The 23,579-nt window shown below is 42.3% G+C and overlaps 3 protein-coding genes across 8 annotated transcripts in view; 1 reads left to right on the forward strand and 2 right to left on the reverse strand.

Moving 5' to 3' along the window:
* Window positions 1–91: 91 nt before the first annotated feature.
* On the reverse strand, window positions 92–7,894 carry alox5a (arachidonate 5-lipoxygenase a). The gene is made up of 14 exons (XM_035172403.2): window positions 7,588–7,894; window positions 6,456–6,654; window positions 5,808–5,889; window positions 5,600–5,722; window positions 4,977–5,083; window positions 4,642–4,814; window positions 4,394–4,540; window positions 4,104–4,307; window positions 3,936–4,022; window positions 3,223–3,401; window positions 2,934–3,055; window positions 2,451–2,551; window positions 1,079–1,249; window positions 92–888 (listed from the first exon to the last, which is right to left on the reverse strand). Exons 1-14 carry the CDS (start codon window positions 7,735–7,737, stop codon window positions 709–711), a joined length of 2,025 nt encoding a protein of 674 aa, XP_035028294.1. The 5' UTR covers window positions 7,738–7,894; the 3' UTR covers window positions 92–708.
* A 265-nt stretch (window positions 7,895–8,159) lies between these two features.
* Window positions 8,160–19,230, reverse strand: slc25a16 (solute carrier family 25 member 16). 5 transcript variants are annotated; one of them, XM_035172412.2, is made up of 11 exons: window positions 19,143–19,230; window positions 16,830–16,989; window positions 16,002–16,127; window positions 14,837–14,929; window positions 14,614–14,747; window positions 14,370–14,433; window positions 13,268–13,389; window positions 13,117–13,183; window positions 12,853–13,015; window positions 12,620–12,688; window positions 8,160–11,539 (listed from the first exon to the last, which is right to left on the reverse strand). In XM_035172412.2, the coding sequence occupies exons 3-11, from the start codon at window positions 16,093–16,095 to the stop codon at window positions 11,383–11,385; spliced, it is 963 nt and encodes a 320-aa protein (XP_035028303.1). In that variant the 5' UTR covers window positions 16,096–16,127; window positions 16,830–16,989; window positions 19,143–19,230; the 3' UTR covers window positions 8,160–11,382. The 5 variants fall into 5 exon arrangements, with proteins under 5 accessions (XP_035028303.1, XP_035028302.1, XP_035028301.1 ...); XM_035172411.2 differs by lacking the exon at window positions 19,143–19,230 and adding an exon at window positions 17,069–17,125; XM_035172410.2 differs by lacking the exon at window positions 19,143–19,230 and having other exon boundaries at window positions 16,830–17,124.
* Window positions 19,231–19,245: 15 nt separating this feature from the next.
* tet1 (tet methylcytosine dioxygenase 1) overlaps window positions 19,246–23,579 on the forward strand; it is a 30,599-nt gene continuing 26,265 nt past the window's right edge. The window contains exons 1-2 of one of the 2 annotated variants that reach the window (XM_035172401.2): window positions 19,246–19,799; window positions 20,478–22,862. In XM_035172401.2, coding sequence (XP_035028292.1) covers window positions 20,667–22,862 — 2,196 coding nt within the window. In that variant the 5' untranslated portion in view covers window positions 19,246–19,799; window positions 20,478–20,666. Of the gene's footprint in view, window positions 19,800–19,821; window positions 20,088–20,477; window positions 22,863–23,579 lie in introns of those variants that run through there. The other variant, XM_035172402.2, reaches the window with a different exon arrangement.

Raw genomic sequence — 23,579 nt, forward strand, 5'->3', positions numbered from 1 at the left:
CCGGAAGCATCATGTTTTCTGATTGTCTGTACGTCCGTCCCATCCGTGTGAGCATGATATCTCAACAACACCCTCAGGGAAATTCTTCAAATTTCTTGCAAACATTAAAATCCTTTTAATTTTGGTACAAATGTTCATTTACACTCATGCAGTAACTGATACAATTTGGGTGGTAGAAGGTCAAAGGTCAAGATCACAGTGGCCACACAAAACGTGATTTTGGCATTTTGAACATGGTTTATTCAAGCCGGTCTTTGCAGCATTTCTTCAACATTTGAACAGTCGTCACTTGGACTCAAACATGAACCGATTAGATTTCAGAGGTCAAAGATCAAGAGGATCTTAAGAGACTGGAAAGAAATGTACGGAAACTTCACTGGTTGGTGGAGTGATGCAACAATAGTGAAGTAATTCTAGTTCTCTCCGTCTTGCTCTCCTAAAAATGAGCAGGTAGTTGTGCACACTCTGTAGATAAACATGAATTTAAATTTTTAACTTGAAATAACATTTTAACCAGTTTTCACCCAAAATAAATGAAGAGGTTTGAAAACCTGGGTTTATGTTATATTATATGCATTTACATATACAGTATCATTAAAATCATATGCTCTGGTGACAAAAGCATATTTGTACAGTGTAGTAACATCAGCAGAACCTCAATGTGCTATTTGTACAAATATTACACAGAGACGTGTGTGTTGTTTTTCCTCAAACAGCGACACTGTTGGGGATTTTGTCAGGGGACATGTTGTAGTACGGCAGCTTCTTTCCCTCATTCCTCCTCTTGATGGAGCTGGTTATCTCTGCCAGCCGTGTCCTGAACTTCTCCATCGCCTCCTTCACCGGCTTCTCTATGAAGTGCTCGTCGGGATACATGCCCAGGTAGAGCTGTGGAGGGCGAGAGAGGAGAAGGGTCATTCAGCCCGGAGGCACAGAGCAAGGACACGAGCACATGTCGAAGCAGAGGGAAGCTTCAAAGTGATCATTGGTTTGTTTGGTCCTCAAAGCAACACAGTCTGTAATGAGACCTGTGTGTGTGTGTGTGTGTGTGTGTTTGGACCTGTGCTCCCTTTCGTACCTCGCTCTCCTGGTACTGGCTGAGGGCCCAAACGGCGCCCAGGTGCCAGCTGGAGCGTCCGCGATCAGGGAGGCTATCGATGATCAGGTTCACATCTGCCACGCCCTTCTTGCTGGGCGGAGGCTTCCTCATGGTAGAAGGAGCGTTGGGGATCCAGGAACACCAGTCGAACTACACAATACACACAGTGAAACCACATGTGCATGTCCCAGAATTACAATTCTGAGGAGCATGTACTTTTACTTCTACTACAAAGTTCTACTTCACAACATTTTTGTCGTACTTAAAAAACAAGATAAGCTTAGAAAATATGAAACATCGTTAATAGTTAAACCAGCAGTTTCCAACGATTTGTCTTCAGTGTGTAGTTGTGCTTTCTTATCACATTTCAGATATCACATGTGAGTTGTTAGTAGCATTCCCTTTACATGCTGTACATGCATTTTGCATGATGTCACTGACACTGCACTTGACTGATGAAATCAGAACACGGCAGATATAACTTTTTGGGGGCTGATGCAAACACAGATATTTGCGAGTAGGATTTCTTGATTCAAATACATCAATATAATGATATATATATACATTTAAATTGGCAACGATAAGATGTTATCAAACCCTTATGTCAAAGAAATATGACTGAGGCCTTATATTTCACAGTTAAACCATAAACCTTATTTTACTTTGAATGGAAAGAAAACACAAAGACAACCAAATATATAGAACTTGAATTAAGAGACTTACGTTTTAACAAATGTGCTTGTTTTTAATCATTTCCAGTTTGTTTGACGATGTCAGTGATGTTTGTTTGTTTGTTTGTTGTTTTTTATCTCCTTCAGAGGAACTAAAGGTTCTGGTGATCTGAACCCTTTTCTCAGTTAAAATGTTGAAAAACACCCTAATCCTCAACGTTTAAGAAAGTTTAAGATTGGCCTCCTGATCCGGATCCACACCAACTTTTAAGGGGTTATTTTTGACTCATACCAGACGCTTCCACTAAGTTTCCTGATAATCTGTCCAGTAGTTTTTGCATATTTGCTCACAAACAAACATACATTCCAACCAACAAACAAATTTAGAGGGGAAATATAACTTCTTTGGCGGAGGTAAAAACAAACCAGTCACAGGATATTTCAAATACATTTTGCGTTGACATGTGTAGTATAGTTTAGTTTGTTGTGGTTATTTTTAAGTCAAGGATGAGTCCTCCCTCCATCACTGTGTGGAGAGGAGCATAACACATGACAACTAATCTATAAGAATCCATCCACAACCGTTAAAGTGGCGTGTATTTCTGTTTAAATCAGTTTTATAGGATGAAGACATTGAGTGACAGGTTCTTTTATATACGGTGTATTTATCTACAACTCACTTGTCCAAAGTTGACAGCTGCGTGCTGCGATGAGGCGGAGAACACGACGACAGTCAGGTACTCTGACAGCTCCTCACGTGTTTTCAGGGACTTGGGAAACTCTGGGCACAGACAGATATTACAGTTTGCTTCAGTCTTTAAAACAACAAACCGTGTGAGGACCCTTACACAACAGATTCAGATATGTGATGGTGAAATGCAGGAAGGATATTAGAACACAGGGCCTCAGTCAGTGACACCTTCAGACTCCTGTTTTCACCTTCAAACCACTCGTCTGTGTCAGATCTGAATTTATAATGCTGTCTGTTCCCAGTCGTACCTGTCTTCTGCACAGGAACCCGGAACTAATGAAATATTGAAGGCTGGCGAGCTGCTTGTCTCCATGAAAGAGGAAACTCATTGGTTAGCTGCTGGAATTTGTTGTTCAAGAGTCAAGAAGAAAAATTGTGCAAAAAAGACGAGCGGTGTAACGTTCGCACCCACCACAGTGATCGAAGTCCTGCATCCCGAAGCTGCATGCGTCTTTGATGAAGGCCTGGATCTCCATGTCTTCCTGCACTGTCTCGTCGCTGATGTAATAAATATGCACCACATCAGACAGGAAGCTGCCAGAGGAGAAAGAGGAAACAGGACAGCAGTCACGTACAGAGGAAACATGAAATGCTCCAACTTCCATTACCTTTAAAATTCTGCCACTCTCAGGGTAGCAGCTTTCACCGTCCATGTTTCTTCCTCTCGCTCAAACACACACCAGCCGTTCACCTCCACAAACCTCTTGGTGGCCTCCCACACGCTGTAGCCGTCGTCCCTGTAGAAGTAGGTGGGCAGCTCCTCCTTGCTGTCCATTCCACGGGCCTTGATCATGTCGGGGAAGCACAGGGACCTGAAGGTCAGAGTCTTTGTGGCCTTCTGAATCAGCTGCACATGGCCACCTCCGCCTGTCGCGTTGGCCTGGATGAGGACGGGGGAAGAAGCAGCACCATCACGCATTGTTCCGGCAGCATGTGGTCTTCACCTCTTATTTGCATGTGGTGTCAAAAAACAGAAATATATGCATACAACTATTTGTTTTCGGAGCTGTTCTCCCTAGAACATTATTTCTATGTGATACTTAAAGGTGCAGTGTGTAGGATTTAGGTGAGAGGGGTCTATTGGCAGAAACTGAATATAAAATGATCTTAGTGATGTTTTCACTAGTGTTTAATCATCTAAATTGTACGAATTGTTGTTTTCTTGACCCTAGAATTATATTTAAATGCTTTAAACTTACATTGTGAGCGGGTCCTCTCTACGGAGGCCGCCATGTTTTTTACAGTAGCCCAAACTGGACAGGTTTTTCTCTGCTTTTCATTTCCTCGGTCATTTCCTTCTTTTCCTATTTATTTGCATCTTTTTTTTCTCTCTCGTTTAATATGAAAAGAAATAGTAAATCCCTTTTCTTTTCCCCTCCCTCTCCACTACTCTCCTCTCCATCCACGCACTCACCTTGTCAAAGATGCCGTGCTCATTGATGAGCTGGTCTCTGGCCTTGGTGTTGATGGCGATAGTGAAACGAATGTGTGGGATAAGAAGCTGGGAGGAAGGAACATCAGCCAGTGAGCTCATCGGTCAATCCACTTAATCAATTTGCCAATAACTCAGCAGGAGTTTTACCTTATAAACAGGGTGAACAGCTGGGAGCTGCCTGAACATGGCAATCGCAAACACCTCTGTTATGAGATGTGTCCTGAGCAGGTGCGTGATGTTCTGGTGGTACTGGAAATCAGCCGAGCGCACCCAGATCTTTGCCAGCAGCCAGTCATACTTAGCGTCGGTGGGCAGGAAGATTGGGGTGTCTTCACCTGGAGTCTGCCCAAGCTGGAAAAAAATGATTTGTGCCGAACTGTAAATTGTAAAAGGGAACACTAACTCCGTGACATAATACCTGCTCAGCATCACTGTACCTGTATGGCTATTGGCAGGATCTTGTTCAGAGCGTTCTTGTAGAGCAGACAGATGGGAGCTGCCAGGTACTGCAGCGTGCACGGGTCTGTGCAGTTAGCAGTGATGCCCTCTAACATCTCAAAGTCCGCTATGTAGACGTTACCTGCCTGGAGCCAGAGCATTGCTTTTTACACCAGACGGAGCGTTAAAGAGAGACACAGCATTGACACAACAAAGACAGAAGAAACAGACATCAGCATGTCTGTACCTTTAGTTCCTCCTCCAGAGTCAGCTCCCTCTCCAGGCTGGAGGAAACCATCTCGTGAGTGACGGGGAACTTGTCGGGAAGTTTGGTGCATTTCCGGATCACTACTGGGTTGCAGCCGTTCAGAAACTGGTATCCAAACATGAAGTCCTCCTTCCAGTGTTGCATCACATACTCTAAATAATATAATGTTATATAATATCAATATTATATTATATGAGAAATATTACGACATAAGATACCAAAACATGATAATAATAATAATAATAATAATAATAATAATAATAATAATAATAATAATAATAATAATAATAATAATAATGATATATGAGGCTGACCTGAGATTGTGTTTTTGATTCTTACAAATATCTTCTCAAAGTCATCAAAGTCGGTCCAGGAGGACTGGAACATGTGCATGAACTGGTTCACACACAGATTCTCTATCCTGGAAAACCAAAGTTAACACCATCATAATCACATTTGTCACCGGTGTATCATCAAAAAAGGTCAAAAACGCAAAACTCTGGTGCATTTTTGTGTAATATGTCAATTAAACACTGCAGATATAATGCATTCTGGGGAACAAAATGTAAATATGTATCTATGATGATTTATTCAGCAAGAAACTGAATTATACATCATTTGCCTTCTTTTGCAAGAACTACTGCATCATCCAAACTGTTCTGCTCAGTATCTGTTTTGCATTGTTGCGTGTAGGTTTTCACGTCCGCATGAAAGGCGCATGCAAATGTCCCTGGGCGACACACAAGTAAGCTTCTGTCTTTCCAGGTAATCCACAGGTGCAGAAAATAGAAGCATGTTTTCAGCCTGAAGCTCAACATCTGATCACGGCTTCATGACGACTTTACACTGAAGCAGTGCACGTCTCCACTGACTCACTCCGCTCTGTCCTGAGGGGCCTCCAGCTTTACTCAAGAAGGCTGTTAGAGGGAGCACTTACGCCTTAGCGTAGTTCAGCACAAAGTCCACTCCTTTCTCACTGTCGAACTGGATGTCTCGAGGCAAATCCCGGTGTTTTTCGGCATCTATGCTCATAGGAAAGCCCGGCTGCCACTCCTTCCATCTAGAGAAGACAGCAGAGTTATTACTGAGCCGTCTCAGCCTCCTGCAAGGTCCAAAGATAAATTGCACGTGTAGAGTGAACTCGCCTGTAGGTTTTTTTCCTCATATCCAGCTCTTTTTGTCTGTGCTGTTTGACCAGGCTGGTCTTATCGTCCTGAGGCAGATGTGCTACAACACACACACACAAGACAGGAGCTGCAGACTCTGACTGATGAACATGAGGAGTCAGGAAACTGTGAGGCAAACTAACAAATGAACTGAGGTCTACTGATGTTTACTTACTGGGTTTTATTTCCATGTTATTTCCCATTAATTTTCTGCAACAGATATGTTCATTGTATGTCTCAAAAGCCAGGGGCGGATCCAGGAACAGGGCCGGGGGGGGTCACTGGCCCCGGCTAATCTCTGATTGAGCCCTGATGTACTCCTGGCCTGTCAGTAGTCTGTTTTTAAAGAAACTTGCTGACAATACTAATAATAAACAATGAGACAATTTATTTTTTTGAAAAGTTTTCAATAATGTGGTGTTTGCTCAAAGCTATAGAACAACGAATGACTTAAATGTGCACCTTGGACATACAATTGGCTCCTCTGTGTAAAATGTGGCCCTTTAATGGCCCCCGATTTGGAAAAATCCTATATCAGCCACTGTGTAAAGCACTTTGAGCTGCATTTCATTTATGAAATTCAAAAAAGTCACATTAAATCATGTTTATTCTCATTCTTATTATTACCTCGTCCGTCCCGCAGCACCACCTCCTTGTCGCCCACCAGCCAGCGGAAGCAGGGAAACTCTAAATAGTCTCCAAAGGGGGTCTTGACGGTGATGTACTTGCAGTACCAGTCGTCCTGCACCCAGTACTTCCTCTTCTCAATCTTCACCAACACAAGCTCACCTAGGTCCTCCTCAACTCTCACCTCATAGGAGTCTACCTGCAATTTAGTTAGTGGCTAAATAAAGAGAGCGTATGCTGGGGGAGAAATGTGTCATTTACTGAATCGGGTCTGTGACATTATTTCTATTTCACCTGTAAGTTTGGGTTTGAGTGATACCACATAGCAAAGAACATGAATTTCACAAGTATTATTATTTCATTGATTTTAAAGGGCTCACATGGAATGATGTATACGTTGTAAAAAGCTAAATTATACGTAACATGCATGATGTTGTAATAAAAACATTTTTTGTCATACGTAACTTCTTACTGACGGATGTACGGAACTGGTGTGCGTGTGTGCGTGTGTGTGTGTGTTGTTCGGTGGTTTCTGTTCCTCTTTTTGTGAATTGCATACATATCGTGTTGTTTGTGTTTGTATAAATTGTCGTCGTTGATATTTATAATGATACTTTTCTTATATTTAGGTTTTAAATTGTATAAAGAATAGTAAGTGGATGCAACATTTTATTTTGAAAACTCATCCCTTTTAAAAAGCAGCTATGGACAAATATTTTTACTAGACCTTTGATTTCCTTTATCTCTAATGCATTTTACTTTTATAGTGTGTATATTAAATGTGTTTCACTTTAATGTGAAACCCTGAGGTGTGATCTAGAAAAGATTTTATGTAAATTCAATTAATTGACTTCCAGCTGATTATCATTGGACAATATTTGTAATTTGAAACAAAAAGTACAGATTAACTTGATGGCAGCAGTTTGAGAATAAATGTAGAAAGACCTTTGATTAATTTCCACAACACTGAACAGTGCACATTCTATTGAACAGGACAACCAAGGGCGTCATTGATTTTTACTTTACTTAAAAAGTCCTATTTAGGTGTCTATTTGCAGGTATTGATGCTCATCATTCATCATAAGATGAAGACGACCTCCTCACAGCTCTGCAGCAGCGTAACATCACTTACCGCCCCCCTCTCAAAGTCATTGTACAGAGGTTTGTCCAGCAGCGTTCTGTTGCTGCATTGCTCCGTGCCCACCAGGGTGATGTAGATGTAGTCGTCTGTCCCTGCAAACCACTGGTCCCCTGTGGCAACAGTCACTGTATAAGAAGGCATGTCGAGGTCAGAGAAATGTCCCACTGAGGACCAAGATATCTGCAGAAAATCTGTTCTGCTCCCAACCACGAAAAGTTCAGGTTGCAGCTAAGGCAAGTTTCCTCTTCTTGCTCAAAACTGTTTCACCAACTGTGTAGAGGACAAATACCACGATGATGTGTAATGAGACAGGAGAGGGCGGTCCAGGAAGTACAGCAGTCAGTCTTCCATCGGTGATACGAGTGATTTCAAGCGTTACGCTGTGAATGAGGTCAGAGTACAATACGTCCATCCTTCCCAGGTGTGTTATCAGTACAGACATGAATGAAGGAACAGGAAAAGAGATCATATTCGTGAAAATGATATCAAATGAACAGAGGGATGTTTTATAAGAGAAACAATAGAAAGAATCCTACTGATAAAGACAAAAACAGAGAACAGCATTTTCATTCGGGTTAACTGTATTTAACAGATGATGTGGTGATGAAATTCATCAAAGAACATTTGTACGTACATTGTTTTGTTTTTTTTTACACATCACATTTACCAGTCAAATCAGTGTGTGACATCAAGCAACAACAGGTAGTGTATCCCAGCTGCAGTGAAATTAATGCAAATGCTTTACAGTCCGTTTGTGGTTTTAGAGTCCACCGACATTAACAGGGGTTTGAGACACAAAGTGTGAAATGCATCACTATGTTTTACTCTCGGATATTATTTTCTAAAATCCAAGTTACTGCACCTTCTCGTTCAGTAAAAAAAAAACAGAGGTAAGATCATTCAGCTCATATTCATTGACAAAATAAAGATGCAAGGCTTGAAGTTGTTTTTACACATGTAAAGTCACTGAAACAAAAACAGGCATTTTATCTAACAGATGAAGCTGTACAGCGACATATTGTACATTTCTACGTGTGAATGTATTGAATATCCCTCGTCTTATAAAACAATCTGTTTACAGTGAAGCAGCAGGAATGGAGCTGGTCTGATACGAGACTGTGCAAAATTACAATTACAATGAAAGACCATGTATTTGAAACCAAACACAGAAATCAATGAACAGTGACTGGAAGCTGGTGTATACAGCACTGACACAAAAGTAATTATATCCTAAGCTCAGACAGGTGGAGAGCATAGTCGGATGCTGCAGTCCATTTGTTACAGTTACATACGTCTGCAGATCGGTAGTTGCATCAACGTCTCTTATTACGAGCACTTTCCAAGGTGAACTGGCAGAATCATAACTTCTGAGATCTTCAGACGTTCGTTCATCGAGAGGTGTGAAGCTGCCAATGAACATTTTCATTTTAATGGTTTGCAAGGTCATTCGTGCAAATTGCATCAAAATGTGACTATAGATTTTTTTGAACTGCTTGATTTCTAATTCTCATCCTAAGTTTATCGGGATCAGATGTTTGTAGGTTTTTTAAAAGCAGTTTGATGAGTGACAACCTTTGGACTGAGGAGGGCCTGAAGCCTTTTTCACACCAAACCTCTTCTTCAGTGAAAAGCTTTCAAAGTTTGTCTGTGTGAATTCTCTATTTATTTGTAGGATCTAAGGTAGTGGTTTCCCACCTGGAGGTCTCGACCCCTTTCAATGGGTCACACAATGATAACCGAGTGGTCACAATATGATTGAACAGCAACTAAACTGACCATTTGAGCGGCTGTGGCTCAGGGGGGAGAGTGGGTCGTCCACTAACCACGAGGTCTTCGGTTCAATCCACAGTTCCCCCAGTCTGCATGCCAACGGAACTCCAAATTGTCCCTGACGGCTTTGCAGACAGTGTATGAATTGTGTTAATGGGTGAATGTGGCTTGTGTCGTAAAATTGCTTTGATTGGTCGATAAGACGAGATATGCGCTATATAAATGCAGTCCGTGCACCATTCACCATTCGAGCTCGAACACACCCTCTTCACACATTTAAAAAAAACTTTGAAATGTTGCTGCTTTGTAATTCAGGAACCTGGTGCCTGAGAGTATGTCGTAAATTCTTTTTTTAGAGTCAAGTGAATGGAATTACTGGATATTCTATGGATAAAGGAAAATTAAATGGAACCACTTGAAAAGGAAAGAGGGGCTGGGCTGTTAACACACCCCCGTGGACAAACATTTTTAAAGTGTCACAGGCCATACAGGTTGGAAACCACAGTTCTAAGGCATCGACACTATACGGCCATCTAAAGGCTGAAGCAGCAACTGAAGCATGAGGATAAACTCAATCTCAATCACTCCGGTGAAGTAAGACGTTAAAAGCAGAAGAAGGCAAGAGGCTCAAAAAATGAGGCTGCTTGTTCAGCAAAGTGATGTGAATACACAACACTTTCATTCAGTTAATGTTCAGCCTTCCTAAATGCAAACAGTGTTTTAGCTGCAAATATAATGTTCAATATCTGACAACCTTCTTTGGTTAAGCAAAACCCCAAAAAATAAATGAATCTCAAAGAGCCTAAAATGTATTTGATAAAAGAAGAGTGAAATATGTGTGAGTGTTGTATCAGCTCTGATGGTAAACAATTCAATTTATATTCAATGCTGCCACCCGGTGGCAACAAGTCCCTATTGAATAAATACACAAAGAAACACCTATAGTCATGAAGGGCAAATTTCTCCTGAGATCCCTCCAGACATGACGAACCTACATCCATGTCATGTCAAAACATCTGAAACACTCTCAAACAACTCATTCTGATCACAGCTACACACTAAACATCGGAGAGCAGCAAAGTAAAACACATACAGTAAGTACCCAATGCAATGTTTGGCAATTAAAAGGGAAGTTGCCTCGAGAATGAAAACTGAAATGATGTGCAACACAGGACACTGCATCTTTCACATCTTTAACCCTGCAGCTAGTGCTTTATATTCATCTTGTTGAAGACAAAGGCAAAGACTCACAAACAGAAACTTCTCCAAACATTACAGTCATCTCAAATTCAAAAATATAATAAACCACATATAAACAAAACATTATGACACATCCGATTATAATTACTGTCACTATTATTATTTATGATTATAGCAACCTTTCAACAAGAGCCAAGTCCGTACAAATGAAGACACATTAGACAATAAAGACGTGTAGCTGTAGAACTGAAGTGTTTACTATTTAAATAAATACATATGACTAAACTTTGTCAGGAAACCGATGGAAATAATGAATCAGCCATTTAAGCAGGCGTCCGTCATAAAATTAAAAAGAGAGGTGTGTGTGTGTGTGTGTTTGTGTGTGTGTTTCTGATGTCTGAATGAGGAGGGGGCTGCTACACAATCAGAGGGATGCTTCTGTGTTGTCGGCAACATTGTTGAAGAGCATATCAACCAGCCTCAAGCCGTCCAACCAAATTTAAGCCACTTGTCGTGTGGTTGAGTTAATCAACTCTTAAGAGCCGGCAAGTCACAGGAAGTAAGAGGGACTGGAACAGGACAGACACGGAGTACCTTATTGTTTGATATCCGGTTTCCTTTGTCGGCATTAAAGTGACTTCCCTGGTGCCTTCAGTGAACTCAAGGAAAAAGGCAAAGCCCACAATGAAGAGTTTAAGACGTAGCCAGAGCGAGTCTCGGATCACTCTGTGAAGGAAGCATTGAGGCTGAGCTGCTTAATGTCTCGGTGCGGGCCCGGGTGCAGGGTCTGCAGAGCTGGACGATTAAAAACAGCGGCTAGTTCAGGTGGAGGGTCTGCTTCATGAACTCATAGGTGGTGAAGGCCACAGCTTGGGAGGGGACACAGCGGATGTAGTTGAGAGAAAGGCCTCGGTACAATCCCTTCTTGATCCCGTACTCATTATACACGTACTTCAGGGTCTTGCTCAGTGATCTGTGCGAGACAAGATATTACACATGCTTTAGAATGACAGAGAAAAACATTTAGAGAAATGTTTTTGATTAAATAATAAAATGATGATCCTGAATATGAGCACGATATGTCTCCTTTAAAAGAAAGTCATATGTTGTTGTTTTTATGATCAAAGTAAATTTCTATTAACTGTGTTGAGATAAAGTATTAAATCTACAGGACAGTTGTTATTGACATAATCAGTCTTGTTTGTTGTTGATGCCTGTCTGTGCTATGAGGAACTAAAACCTGTCTATGGACCGAAGCCATACTAACATGAAAAAAGTGTCTTGGACAGGAGACAAATGACCTTGTATGGCGTTGATGTAGTGACTGAACACATTCTTTGAAAGAATCTTGAATGTTTAGGGAAAGCAGGTACTGCAGGAGCAATGAGCGATGCCTGGACTGGTTTAATGTGAACTTACACAGGTATAAACAGTATGTTGCTGAAGTCATACAGCTGGCTTCCACCTCTTCTCCTTAAAGGCTTTAGTATTTTATCTAATGTAAACAGCTCTCTTAGCTCTGGAATTCGTTTTTTCCTTACTTCCAAGCAAAATATTCATCAAACTCTGCTTTCACAACCAAAAGTGGAATCGACTATTTTAAGTGGAAACTTGGACAAAAAACCTTTAGAGAGGAGCAGGGAGCAACCATGACTTATTAAGGAACGAGAGTGTGCAGACCAACTTGCCTGAGGAAACTATAAACAGGTTCATTTTTAAACAACTCCGCCATTTAGAGACACACAGGCCTGAATACTAACAGATTCTTTAGCTTGATGAGCACTTGGCCTGTTACTTTTAAAATGGAGTTCATCAGCGCTGTGTTATCTGAGCTGTTTTCCTCCCTATAATAACCCTCAGAATAACAGCTCTCACAATTTCACTGTCAAATCCACAAATCAGTGATCAATCAACTATACTAAGAACTCTAATAGTCAAAAATGAGTCTAGTCCTTATTTTATGACATACACTGCACAAACTGATACATGTAATTGAAAGCAGAGCATCATTTTATGACACAACATTAAGAGTAAGAACATAAGTTCTACTTACACGCATTTCTCAGAGTCAGGAAGCACGGCTCCTAACTGCATTCTTCTCCTAGCCACATCCAACGGGTACCTGGTGAGAAGAAACACAATACGACACGTCAACTGCCAAATAAATCACACCAATCAATAACACGCCCGAGCTGTGAGCCACAAATTAAGCAGCCACATTGTCAGCTCATTATTCATGGAGTCTCGGAGCTCGTTGTATGCCAAGTAAGCGGTGTGCACACTTACGATATTGTCTGAGCGATGGCACCAGCAACGCCTCCGCAGAGCAGGTTGACGTGGGTCTTCAGGACGAGGACGTCGGGGTTGTCTGAGGAGGGGCGTCCCAGCCGTTCTGGGAAATGCTTCAAGCCGAGGGTCTTCAGGGTGCCGTAGGTGAAGAACGAGAACCCTGGAGGATAGAAGGCAAAGAGTAAAACTACATGAAGCGACACGAAGTCAATATAAAACAAACACTACCATCAGTCTATGCAAAACAATCTCAATGGTTACCTGCATAAGGGGCCATTCCGATAAGTGTTGGAGTAAGTCCCCTGTAGAAACCCAAAACGCCCCCCTCCTGTATAAAAATGAAAGGAAAAAGAAATGGCATTGCAATTAAAATTTTTTTTTTTTTAAAGCCATCAATGTCTGCAAAGATCACCTTAAGGTAGATGGTGTGGAAGGCGTTGGCAATGCCGGTGTAGCGATGATCTCCTGTCACCTGGAAGGCCAGTCGGGCTCGGATCACATCCAGGGGGTAGGTGAATATCACCGCGGTCATCCCTGAAAACACGGTAGAAGGATACAAGTTATTGCTGTGGTTATGCTTCATCGTGATTTAACACTTAGGCTACTTTGTCTACTCAAACACAGATATCTAAATTCAAGGTTTAATAACCTAATAAGGTGTGAGTTTCCCTTTTAAATTGGAAGAACACACAATACTTCAAGTTGATTTGTCTGCGTTTTCTCCATTTGTATGGGTCATTCCGTGTCAATCATCAAACCTTTGGGCTGCACAGTATTAAATATGAAATTTGGCGTGCTGATTTGTTCACATGAGAAACATCAAACCGAAATTTTAAGTGTCGCTTCTATCTCCCAATCAAGGGAGATTTGGGCTAATGAAGTTTGATCGTCTTGGGGGGACTTTGACCTTATCTCAGAGAAATGGTTCTCATATTGTTGTTAAGCTCTTTTCCAGCTCCTATTTGTCTAAACAGTATGCTATCCTTAATTCAAAAAACAACCCCACTATGAGTGATTATAACAGTTGGAGGTGAATTGCAAAAAAAACTATATTTAAAAACTGCTCAAAGTTTTACCAACGTTAGTTTATAATGTCACAAAGACCTGCAGAAAGTTTAGTGTTTGGTCTTTGAGTCGTTGCTGAGATATCATTACCTATTGGAACTTATTCTTAACAATGTTACAGAACAGCAGTTAGTGATCAGTGTATGGTCACACACATTCAAAATACCAATGCACAGCTCTGTTGCCACTGGATAGTGTGTTCGAAGAAATACAAGATGTGAGGAATCTGAATTTTTAAGGTAAATGATAATTCATTTTATCGCAAAACTACACTTAAACATTACTCTGTGACTGTTGAGAAATGAGAACATTTGCACTCGGGTGACAAATGTAAACAGTTTGTGCTCAACTAACAATCAAATGAGAAGGAAAAGTTGCCGGTGCAGTACATGACATCCAGCCGCCATGGAGTGAAAAAGGGAATCTTATCACTTTGGAAGATGAATTACCTGCCATAGAGCCGGCCACAAGGCGGTGGATGTGTCCAGAGATTCCTATCTGTTTACGTAGCAGCTGTAAATCAACAGGGAGGAGACAAGGGTCAAGAGGTTCACAAATCAAAAATAATAAAATCCACTGCATTTCACTTCAGATGTAGCAAAAGGTTTCTATAACAAAAAACACACCCAGTGACGACTTTAAAGCAAATCACGTTTCTATAAACAACCTCTAATGTCACTTTTTACACTGTACCTTTTTATATTTGTCAAAGGCCATGAACTGGATGGCTCCATACGGAAATATCCTGACCATCATTGCCCCGTTACCCTTGTACAAGCCAAGGAAGCCTTCTTTCTTTGGCACGGCCCGGATAGTGGAAAACACTCCTGCAAAGACACAACCAGACGTTCCGCTCATGTGGCACAGACGCGTGAAAACTCACTGGCTTTTCCATGTTTGCCTGCTGATCTTTTACCTAGATGTTTGTAATGGGGGTTCTGGGCTTGGAGAAGAATTTTGACTCTGTCCAGAGGAGCGATGGTGCTTTTGGCACAGCATCCTGCCACACCTGGACAAAAACAGGAACACATGTATTATTAAATATGTCGTGCAGATATCATTAGCATTATTTATACGTCAAGGTAACATGATGCCAAGTGCTGCTGTGGTGCTTACAACTGCATTACATTGGAGAAACAATTGACACTGACTTAAGTCGACATGAACTCTGGAGAATGTCCCAGTTGGGTGCAGATATTTTTTTTGAAGTTTGCCTTTCACATATAAGGAACACAGCAGGTAATTGCCCAGTTTGGATGCATTTACAACAGGAAACTGTCTGGAGCGTTTAGGTGAGGTGTGGCGCCCAGGTAGAGCAGGCAGGAGGCAGGACATGACGTATTAATTCCTCTGTGGAAATCAGGTGTTTTTGTTTCGAGCATTTCACCACTGCCTTCAGCCCAAATCACCAAAAGCTCTCGAATCTTGTTTTCATTCTTCCACATGTATAGCACCTCTTTTTCATCTTGAGATATTTGTTTTTAATATTATATATATTTGTATTTTTGTTTTCACAGTTTTGAGTCCGTCTGAGTTAGGCAGGCGTGTCGTCATCAACACGCCCACTTGCTCGCAGTGAATCTCCAGACATAGTCCAGCTGTATTCTCACTCGGAGATTATCCAGTGTTTTCAAGGGGGGCTGGCTGCAGGAAAAACTCTGGAGAAGGTCTTCAGCACCTGACTCGAACATTTGTGTTCTCACATACAGCCCCTGCAGATAATTTCAGGAGAATGTCCACAGTTCAGTGCATGTCTGAAAGCAGCTAAAGACATAAAGCATTTAACCTCCTGGCATTGATTAGCTGAACGTAATATTGTGGCTGGTAAATCACCCTGGCTTACATGTGGGGTGACGTGCTGCAGGTATACAATCTGTATTTATACCTTTTTTTTAACAAAGCTTCTATGAAGGCAGAAATCAGATTCTAGGTCACACGGGAAAGCAGCGGACAGAGAAGCAAAGGAGAAAGTGTCTCCGCAATAAAATGACTCAGTCCTGCAGACAGAGTGTCAAATTCCACGTTGTGTAAATCACTGCAGGTGTGAAAGTGATAGTACAGACTGATGAGTCAGATCATACCTCCAGCTACAAAGGAGCGAACCCAGTAGTAGTCCCTATTGGCGGGTGTGCTGCTTATGGCAGCAGGTGTGGAGACCGCGGCCTCTGATGTCATCCTTTCTGCTCAGGAATCTGCCACATCCATGACTGCACAGTGTGGGGGAACAGACCGTTAATACACATTTGAACATGCTGCCTATGTATTAATACAAGTATCCAGATCCTTGAAGAAAAGTACTAATATCACACTGTCATTACAAGTCACTGTGAGTAAAGTCCTGCATAAGTATTAACATATTACATGTACTTGATTACATACAGATTCATTATTACTAATATATTAATGTGTAAGCAGCATTCTTCATGTTCCAACTCATATTGACACTATATTATATGGTGCTGCGACTAATTACAGCTTTCATTGTGGTTTAATCTAATAAATCTGTAAAGCACTTGGCCAACCACGTTGTTTTAAATGTGCTGTAGAAATAAAGGTGACATTGACATTAATCTGAAGACTATTGTCTTGATAATTGGTGTCAGCAATATTCAATCAGCAATATTCTGTTGATTGGTTAAGTAATCAAAGTAATTATTTCAGCTCTAACTTCATATACTGTTGTATTGCCCATACCAGTATATAATGAATACGCTATGGATATGTGTTATGTGTATAATCCTAACTAGTAAAGTAAGATTTGTGCAGTGTTTCCCTCTGTAGTGAAATGGAGTAGAGGTATAAAAGGAATGAAAGTACTAGAGTCAAAGTACAAGTACCTCAGATCAGAAAGTAGATCTAGCTCAGAGACGGCATGTATCCCAGGCTGTGTGTTGGCAGCAGATACTCACAGTACAATGTGAACGGTGTGGGGATGAAGAGGAGGAGAAATCACTCTAACAAATCTGTTTCTCCTTCGCACCTCAGCTGCAGCTCCTCTCGCTTCCTTCCTGCTTGTCTGTTCAAACGTGGCCTCATGGACTCCGCCCGACCAAACCCTGTTCCTGTTTCCTTTAAATGGACAGACCCACAGAAAGAGGAGTTTGGACTCAGTGTGAATCTTAAGAGGCTGTGAGATTCATGCTCTTACATCAGTGTCCTTCGCCCGGAGTCGACTGACGGCTGCAAACAGTCGCGTGTTACTGACGCGGGACGACGTCATCAATGTGGGTGTGTGCGCATGTCTTTCTACAGTTGGGGCCAATTTTGCTTCAGTACCGTCATTGTGAGGACATTTTGTCCGTTTGAGGGTTAAGACTTGGTTTAGGGTTAGAATTAGATTGAGGTTTAGGCATTTAGTTGTGATGGTTAAGATTAGTGTAAGGGGCTGGTAAATGCTTTGTGCCAATGAGTCCTCACAACTATAGTGTGCGTGTGTATGTGTGTGTGAGAATAAATTACACAAATATATAATAAATGCGTATATTAAGGCAAGTATATATATATAATTATAAATATATCATCTGTCATATACTTCAATATATAACTTTATATATTCATCACCAACAATTACATGAAATAATTTTTGTAAACAGAAGGAAGGACAAATTTGTTCTATTAATGCCATTTACAACAGATATTTCTGTATTTTGTTCTGTATATGATCTTTATTATTCTGCATTTTGTTATATAGGAGCTGTATTATTCTGTATTTTGTTCTGTATATGATCTGTATTATTCTGTATTTTGTTCTGTATATGATCTGTATTATTCTGTATTATTATCTCTGTCATTATGTTTTCCCCTCTGGAATTTATTTCAATTGATTTAATGTAGAATGCCTATATCTTGTCTATTCTTTTCTTTTTCACCTTCAATTTTGCCACTGATTCTAACGGTGATCATAAATTGTCTTAATTATGACCTTTGTATTCTAATTGTTTTTACTACGGTACATAATCAACTTTTTTATACATTTGACACACTTTTTACAAATTATGAAATCGATGTTTGAACTTTATCGAGTGTCACAATGCTGTCAATAAAAATAAAACAACAACTATGTGCATTGTTAATATATAAGTATACAATTTTGAGACTATAACGTTCAATTAAAGCTGAATGATCTTTGATTACCAGTTCTTTCAAAGTGTGTTCTCACAGGGCTGAGAGAAAACGACATATATGATCTAGTTAAACCGCCTCCACTTTAAGAAACACAGTCTAGCTGGCGCCCGTGTTGTGTTGAGTCGTGTATATACCAGTCATTACGGTAACAGCGCGTAAGAATAGATTTCACAATAAAAGCAACTTCCACTCAATTGTTGGACATTCTAATGTAGAATTTCAAATGTAAAGCTCTATAACATGTCATATTTGAAACCTTCTGTTTCCCTCTTAATTCAATTAGAATCAAAATGAAATGTTTTGACAGTCCAATTTTATTTCAGATTAGTGACATTATGATTTACTTATCTTGAACTACTTATGGAAGAAATATTGTTTTTCTCCGCATAAAACTTAGAATGTTAGAAAAGCATTTGTGCAATTATTTCAATGCAAATGCAAGTACTGAGGGGAGCAGTATAAGTAACTTGAACTACTAATGAAAGAAATGGGATTTACTCCACATTAAAGTTAGAAGATCGGACAGAATTTTGCTTAAAAAAGGAGACTTTGACATTAGATTTCTCCAAAACTCCTCAGTAATCTTTGTAGCATTTGTGCAAGTATTCCAGGAAGCACTGCAGTACAAGTGTCTTGAATTACTAGTGGGAAAAAAACGTTATTATTCTTAATCTTGAACCGTCTTCAACTAGTATCAGACTTTAAATCACCAAGTTAAGGTTGTGGGATTTCAAAATTGCAATTTCTCTAAATGAATATGGTAAAAATGCTCATGTTTAGTCAGTGTTGTATATATGGAAAACGGGTGACACGCTATCACACTTAAATACGTGAAGCTCCTATGAATATAATCCAATTTCATATCATGCATTTTGTCTATACTGCGTTGACATTTTATTTTGAAAGCCGGAAGCAGTCGTGTGCTTATCCTATCGCTGAAATATATTTCCAGTTCAGTGAACTTGTCTTTGTTGTGTTCGGGGGACGTAAATATTGCTGTTACCTCTTTTCAGAGGAAGTCCCTCATTTACCGACACGTGTTTTCAGAGAGTGAGAAAAAATTAATGGCGGATAAAGTAGTGCTGTCAAAGCTGTACCGTAAAACTCAGGATAAGGGCGCAGTCGGGATCCAGGGGGCGGCAGGTTTTGGACCGCGCGGGGAGGACGGCTCCCCTGACCGCAGTCCGGGTTTTCCAGCGCACCCTCCTCCCTCCCTCCCTCCCTCCCTCCTCAGCCGAGGACGGGGTTCGTGTCCAGCGGAGACCGAGGGCTTGCGTCTGGTGGAGGGAGAGAGAGTGAGCGGGGGGGGCTGGCCCTGGGTGGATTTGACACAAGAGGGATTTGCGTGTTAAACGGGTGTCGCGCAACGCTATTAACAAAACGAGCGGCTGGGTGCGTGTGGCTCCTCTGTGTCATGTCCGTGCGTCAGCGTCGAGAGAGCAGCGAGCTCGGTCTATATTTGCCGAGGAGGGAAGCGGATCCACGGTGTCGCTGGTGTCCGGCCGGAGCGGAGTATTATTAGCAGCTCGCACCGTGTGTCTCTCGCTGGTATGTCAAGCATTCGTGCCGTCAACGTGTGTGTGTGGGGAGAAAACCTCCCGGGCAACAACACAACACGCACTAAAGTCAGGTTCCCGCTGGTTTGTATCCACGCGGCGCTTTGAACGACAGCGGTCAAGTGCAACAACAACAACAACAACAACAACAACAACAACATAATAACAACCAGCAGCAGCAGCGGCGGTTTTTACACGGTAATAACCTTCTTCTTCTTCCGCCAGTCAGAGACACGAAAACAGGATCCGACCTCCGGACAGAGCCCGCTCCTCAGCGTGTTTGCCCTTTAAACTGCTGCAGCCGCACGGGAAGCTGCGGTTTTTTTACGCGCTTATTAGCATTTAATAGATATATTTACTGTTATTATTTTCTTTACAGACATATTAGATTGTGTTTTCGACGTTAAACCTGCAGCACTTGCTCGGCCCGAGGATATTTCAGGCGGGGCGAAAGTGTCATTCACCAGCAAAGTCAAGAGACATTGTGTATGTTCAGCGTTTTAGCTTCTACTACAATGTTGTCAAACTTCAAATTGTACTAAATGTTTTTGAGTAAGATTATTACCCTGAAAACACATTTTAAGGTTGATTTATGTCTTCATTTTGAGTAAACTACTGTTATTATTGTTATTACTACAAATTCTAGAGTCTAAAAATACATTTAAAGGTGCTGGGGCTATTTGTGTTTTTTCATTTTTGTCTTATTTATTCATTCTGAGTAATGTAGTTTTTTTTATTATAACTCTAAATATACATTTTAAGCAGCAATGGCTATTTGTAGCTAATGTGTGTTATTATTTCTCTGTTGATACATTTAAAGGTGCTGCGGCTATTTGTATTTTTGATTTTTGTCTTTTTCCCCCCCTTCCTTTATAGGTCATGCACTGTAATTACACACCAACAGAACCATCCTGTTCTTCAGTTCAGGAATAAACACACTAAAAAAAGGGAGCTTCATTTTTTTTTTTTTTAAAAGGAAAAAAAACTTGTGTGCTGACCAAAAGATAAACATTCACTTGGCTCCCATGCTGGCTCCCAGGAATCCTCTCCTCCACACCCTCAGCCATGCCTGCCACCACCAAAACCGCCAGGAGACAGACACCTGCTCAGAGAAAAAATGCCCAGAAAGTGATCAGCACTAAGAGGAGAACTTGTAACTCAAATAAACCCCAGGGAGCAGCGGCAGAGAGACCCCAGAAAACACCTGCAGAACCCAAAAGGTCAACACCCAGAGCACAGGCACAGTCAGGCCAAAGCACCCGTGGAAGAGGAGTCGGTGGGCCTGCTGGCCGTGGCCCTGGGGGGTCCCCTGGCAGAGTTAACTATGCCCTGAATAAAACAGGATCTGCAAGGCTTAGACAGCAGAACAATCTGCCCGACCTGTGTGCTGAGTTACAGCACCCCCCAGGGCGAAGGGCATCCCTGCGGGGCACTCGGCTGTCCGTCCCTCCCTGCCAGCCTCCTAAACCTCGTGGAAAAGGGAGGAAGAGCAGGGGGGGCGCTGGGAGAGGAGCAGCGTCACAGCTGAGGAGCACAAGAAGCCGGCCCTCAAGCACCAGCATCAACGATTCAACTCCAGACGAGGATGAGGAGGAAAATTTGAAACCGGACACCTGTGATGTCGATGAAATCCTTCCAGTGTCTCTAAAGACGAATTTTGAAGTTCCTGCGAGTATCAAAGATCAGGGTCCAGGGGTCAACAATGCAAAAGAGGGCAGCCCTCTTAAAGCAGACTCGCCACCATGTCACGACACACTGGAGGATTGTGTGCAGGGCAGCTGTGCCAGTACTAAAACCCAGCAAGACAAAAAGACTGCCGATGAGGGTGACCTGCTGTGTATGACTGGAGAACCTGTGTGTGATGATGCTGACGGACAGCTGAAACTCTGCGATGACGGATGTAAAGACAGCACCTCTGAGCCCTCTGTGCTAACCAGTACTGGCTCACCAGGGGGGCAGGGGGCCAGCGACGGAAATGACACTTCACCCGCCGTTGGACACAAGATTGATAATCTTGGCAGCGATGGTGAGCAAGATGATGAGTTTACCATCCAAGAGGAAGGTAACACGTTGGACTTGAAAGAGAACAGGGCAGGTGAAAGAATGATAGCTGTCACAGAGGGAAAAGAGGAGAGAAGAGAGAGTTTCCAGGCAGATGAAGCCTTCAAGAGACTCGACGAGACTGTGGAAGAGATGGAGGAGGTCGTTGAGAGGCTGGGGAACGGTGAGGGAGAAGAGAGCGGGACTAAAGAAAAGGAGAATTATGTATCTGTCAAAGCTACTGACCTCCACCCCGGCACTCCAGCCTCTCAACCTGTAGATCCTCCTTGTTCTAACAAAGGCCCGACAGCGCTGTCAGAATCACCTGCAAGTGTGCTACGAGTCTCCAACACAGCTACCTCAAATCCAACCAAAGCCCCCTCCTCCACGTCAGACTCCCTTTATTTAGAAGCTCTGAACAAGGGAAAGACAGACATGCAACCTACCACTTGTGGTGCTAAACCTTACATCCCAGAGTCCTCGGCGGTCCCTGAAACTACCCTGATGTCGCAGACTGTTCTTGTGAAGAGAAACACGCCGGTTATTATCCATAGTGACTCCCTTAAACCTAGAAGCTTGAGGGATTTGAGTCAGGGGGAGCCACACAGACTGCAGAGGCTAGACATCCCTCCTCCTCAGGGAGAAAGACGAGTGTGCACACCAGCGGAGACGAAGACCAAAGATGGTGAATCCAATCCGGAGCCATTGGATTTCCGCAGCCAGAAAGGGACATCCTTGCTGTCACTGTCCCCGGTTCCTCAGTCGAGCACGGGTGCCCTCACGGCTGAGTGTGAATCAAACCTTAGCAAGGACGGCGTTGTTGCAGCAGCGATGGAGCCGGACCCGGTGCCAAAGATCTCAACTCCCACTCTGGACAGTAGCTCCACCTTGTCCTGCAGCTCGGAAAGCACTCATTCCTCTTTTTCGTTTGACACCGAATCAGACGCAGGGTATGGAGAGCCCAGCCCCTCTGTTCTACCCAGATCGTGGGGGCCAGATGGGGCCTGCTTGCCCTCCTGGACTGCTCCTAAACCACACAGGAAAGAGAAGAAGAAGCGCAGCAGGTGTGGGATGTGCGAGCCGTGCCTGAGGAAGATCAACTGTGGCCAGTGCAGCTGCTGCCTCAACCGCAGGACCGGCCACCAGATCTGCAAGCTGAGGAAGTGTGTGGAACTGAGGAAGAGGAGACCTTCATCTCCGCTCACTCTCTCTGCGGCACAGGTGAGGCATAAAGTAAACTGCACCGGTGAATTTGAATTTCACTTAACAGGAAGAGTCAGAACCTTGGTTGTTTCCCACAAAGGGGTACATTTAGTCAACAGTCAGAGCATGACTACACTGGAGCTCCTTTGTGCGTGTGCAAACAGCTGATCTGAAGCAACTGAAAAGAAGAGCAATTGTTACTGTCTGACATCATTGCTTTTGAAGTTTTCCCAGTTGTTTGGTGTTAGCAGCTATAATCGAGTGAGTCAGAGTCGAAACAGAAGGTTTCACTTTCACGATGTGAGTTTTCTCGGTCGGTTTGAACAGAGGCTGCATACTTTACTTCATGGTGCCTTCCTGTTATATGTTGATATATGTTGTACGAGTGGAGTGATGAAAGGGGAAGTACTTAAGTCTTTGTGTGTGTGTGGAGAAAAGAGATCAGGTATGAATGCATGCGCGACTCGTGCCCCATGTGAGACTGGAAGGCGCTGTCACATGACCGGCAGCAGGTCAGCATGTGTTGAAAGTAAGAGTCTGTTTGTGTTAGTGTGCATTTGGAGTGTGGATGGGTTTGGCCATGTAAGCAAATTTGAGCCTGATGTTTTTGCTCGGTGGCACTGAATGGCTTTGTGAACGCATATTTTACGAGACAACCCAGTAAGACAATTAACATCCATGACCCTGGTTTAGTTTTTTTCTGAGTCAATTTTAAATCTGCTCCACTTTTTTCTA

This window comes from Hippoglossus stenolepis, chromosome 12 (genome assembly GCF_022539355.2).
Source record: "Hippoglossus stenolepis isolate QCI-W04-F060 chromosome 12, HSTE1.2, whole genome shotgun sequence".
Lineage (NCBI taxonomy): Eukaryota > Metazoa > Chordata > Actinopteri > Pleuronectiformes > Pleuronectidae > Hippoglossus > Hippoglossus stenolepis.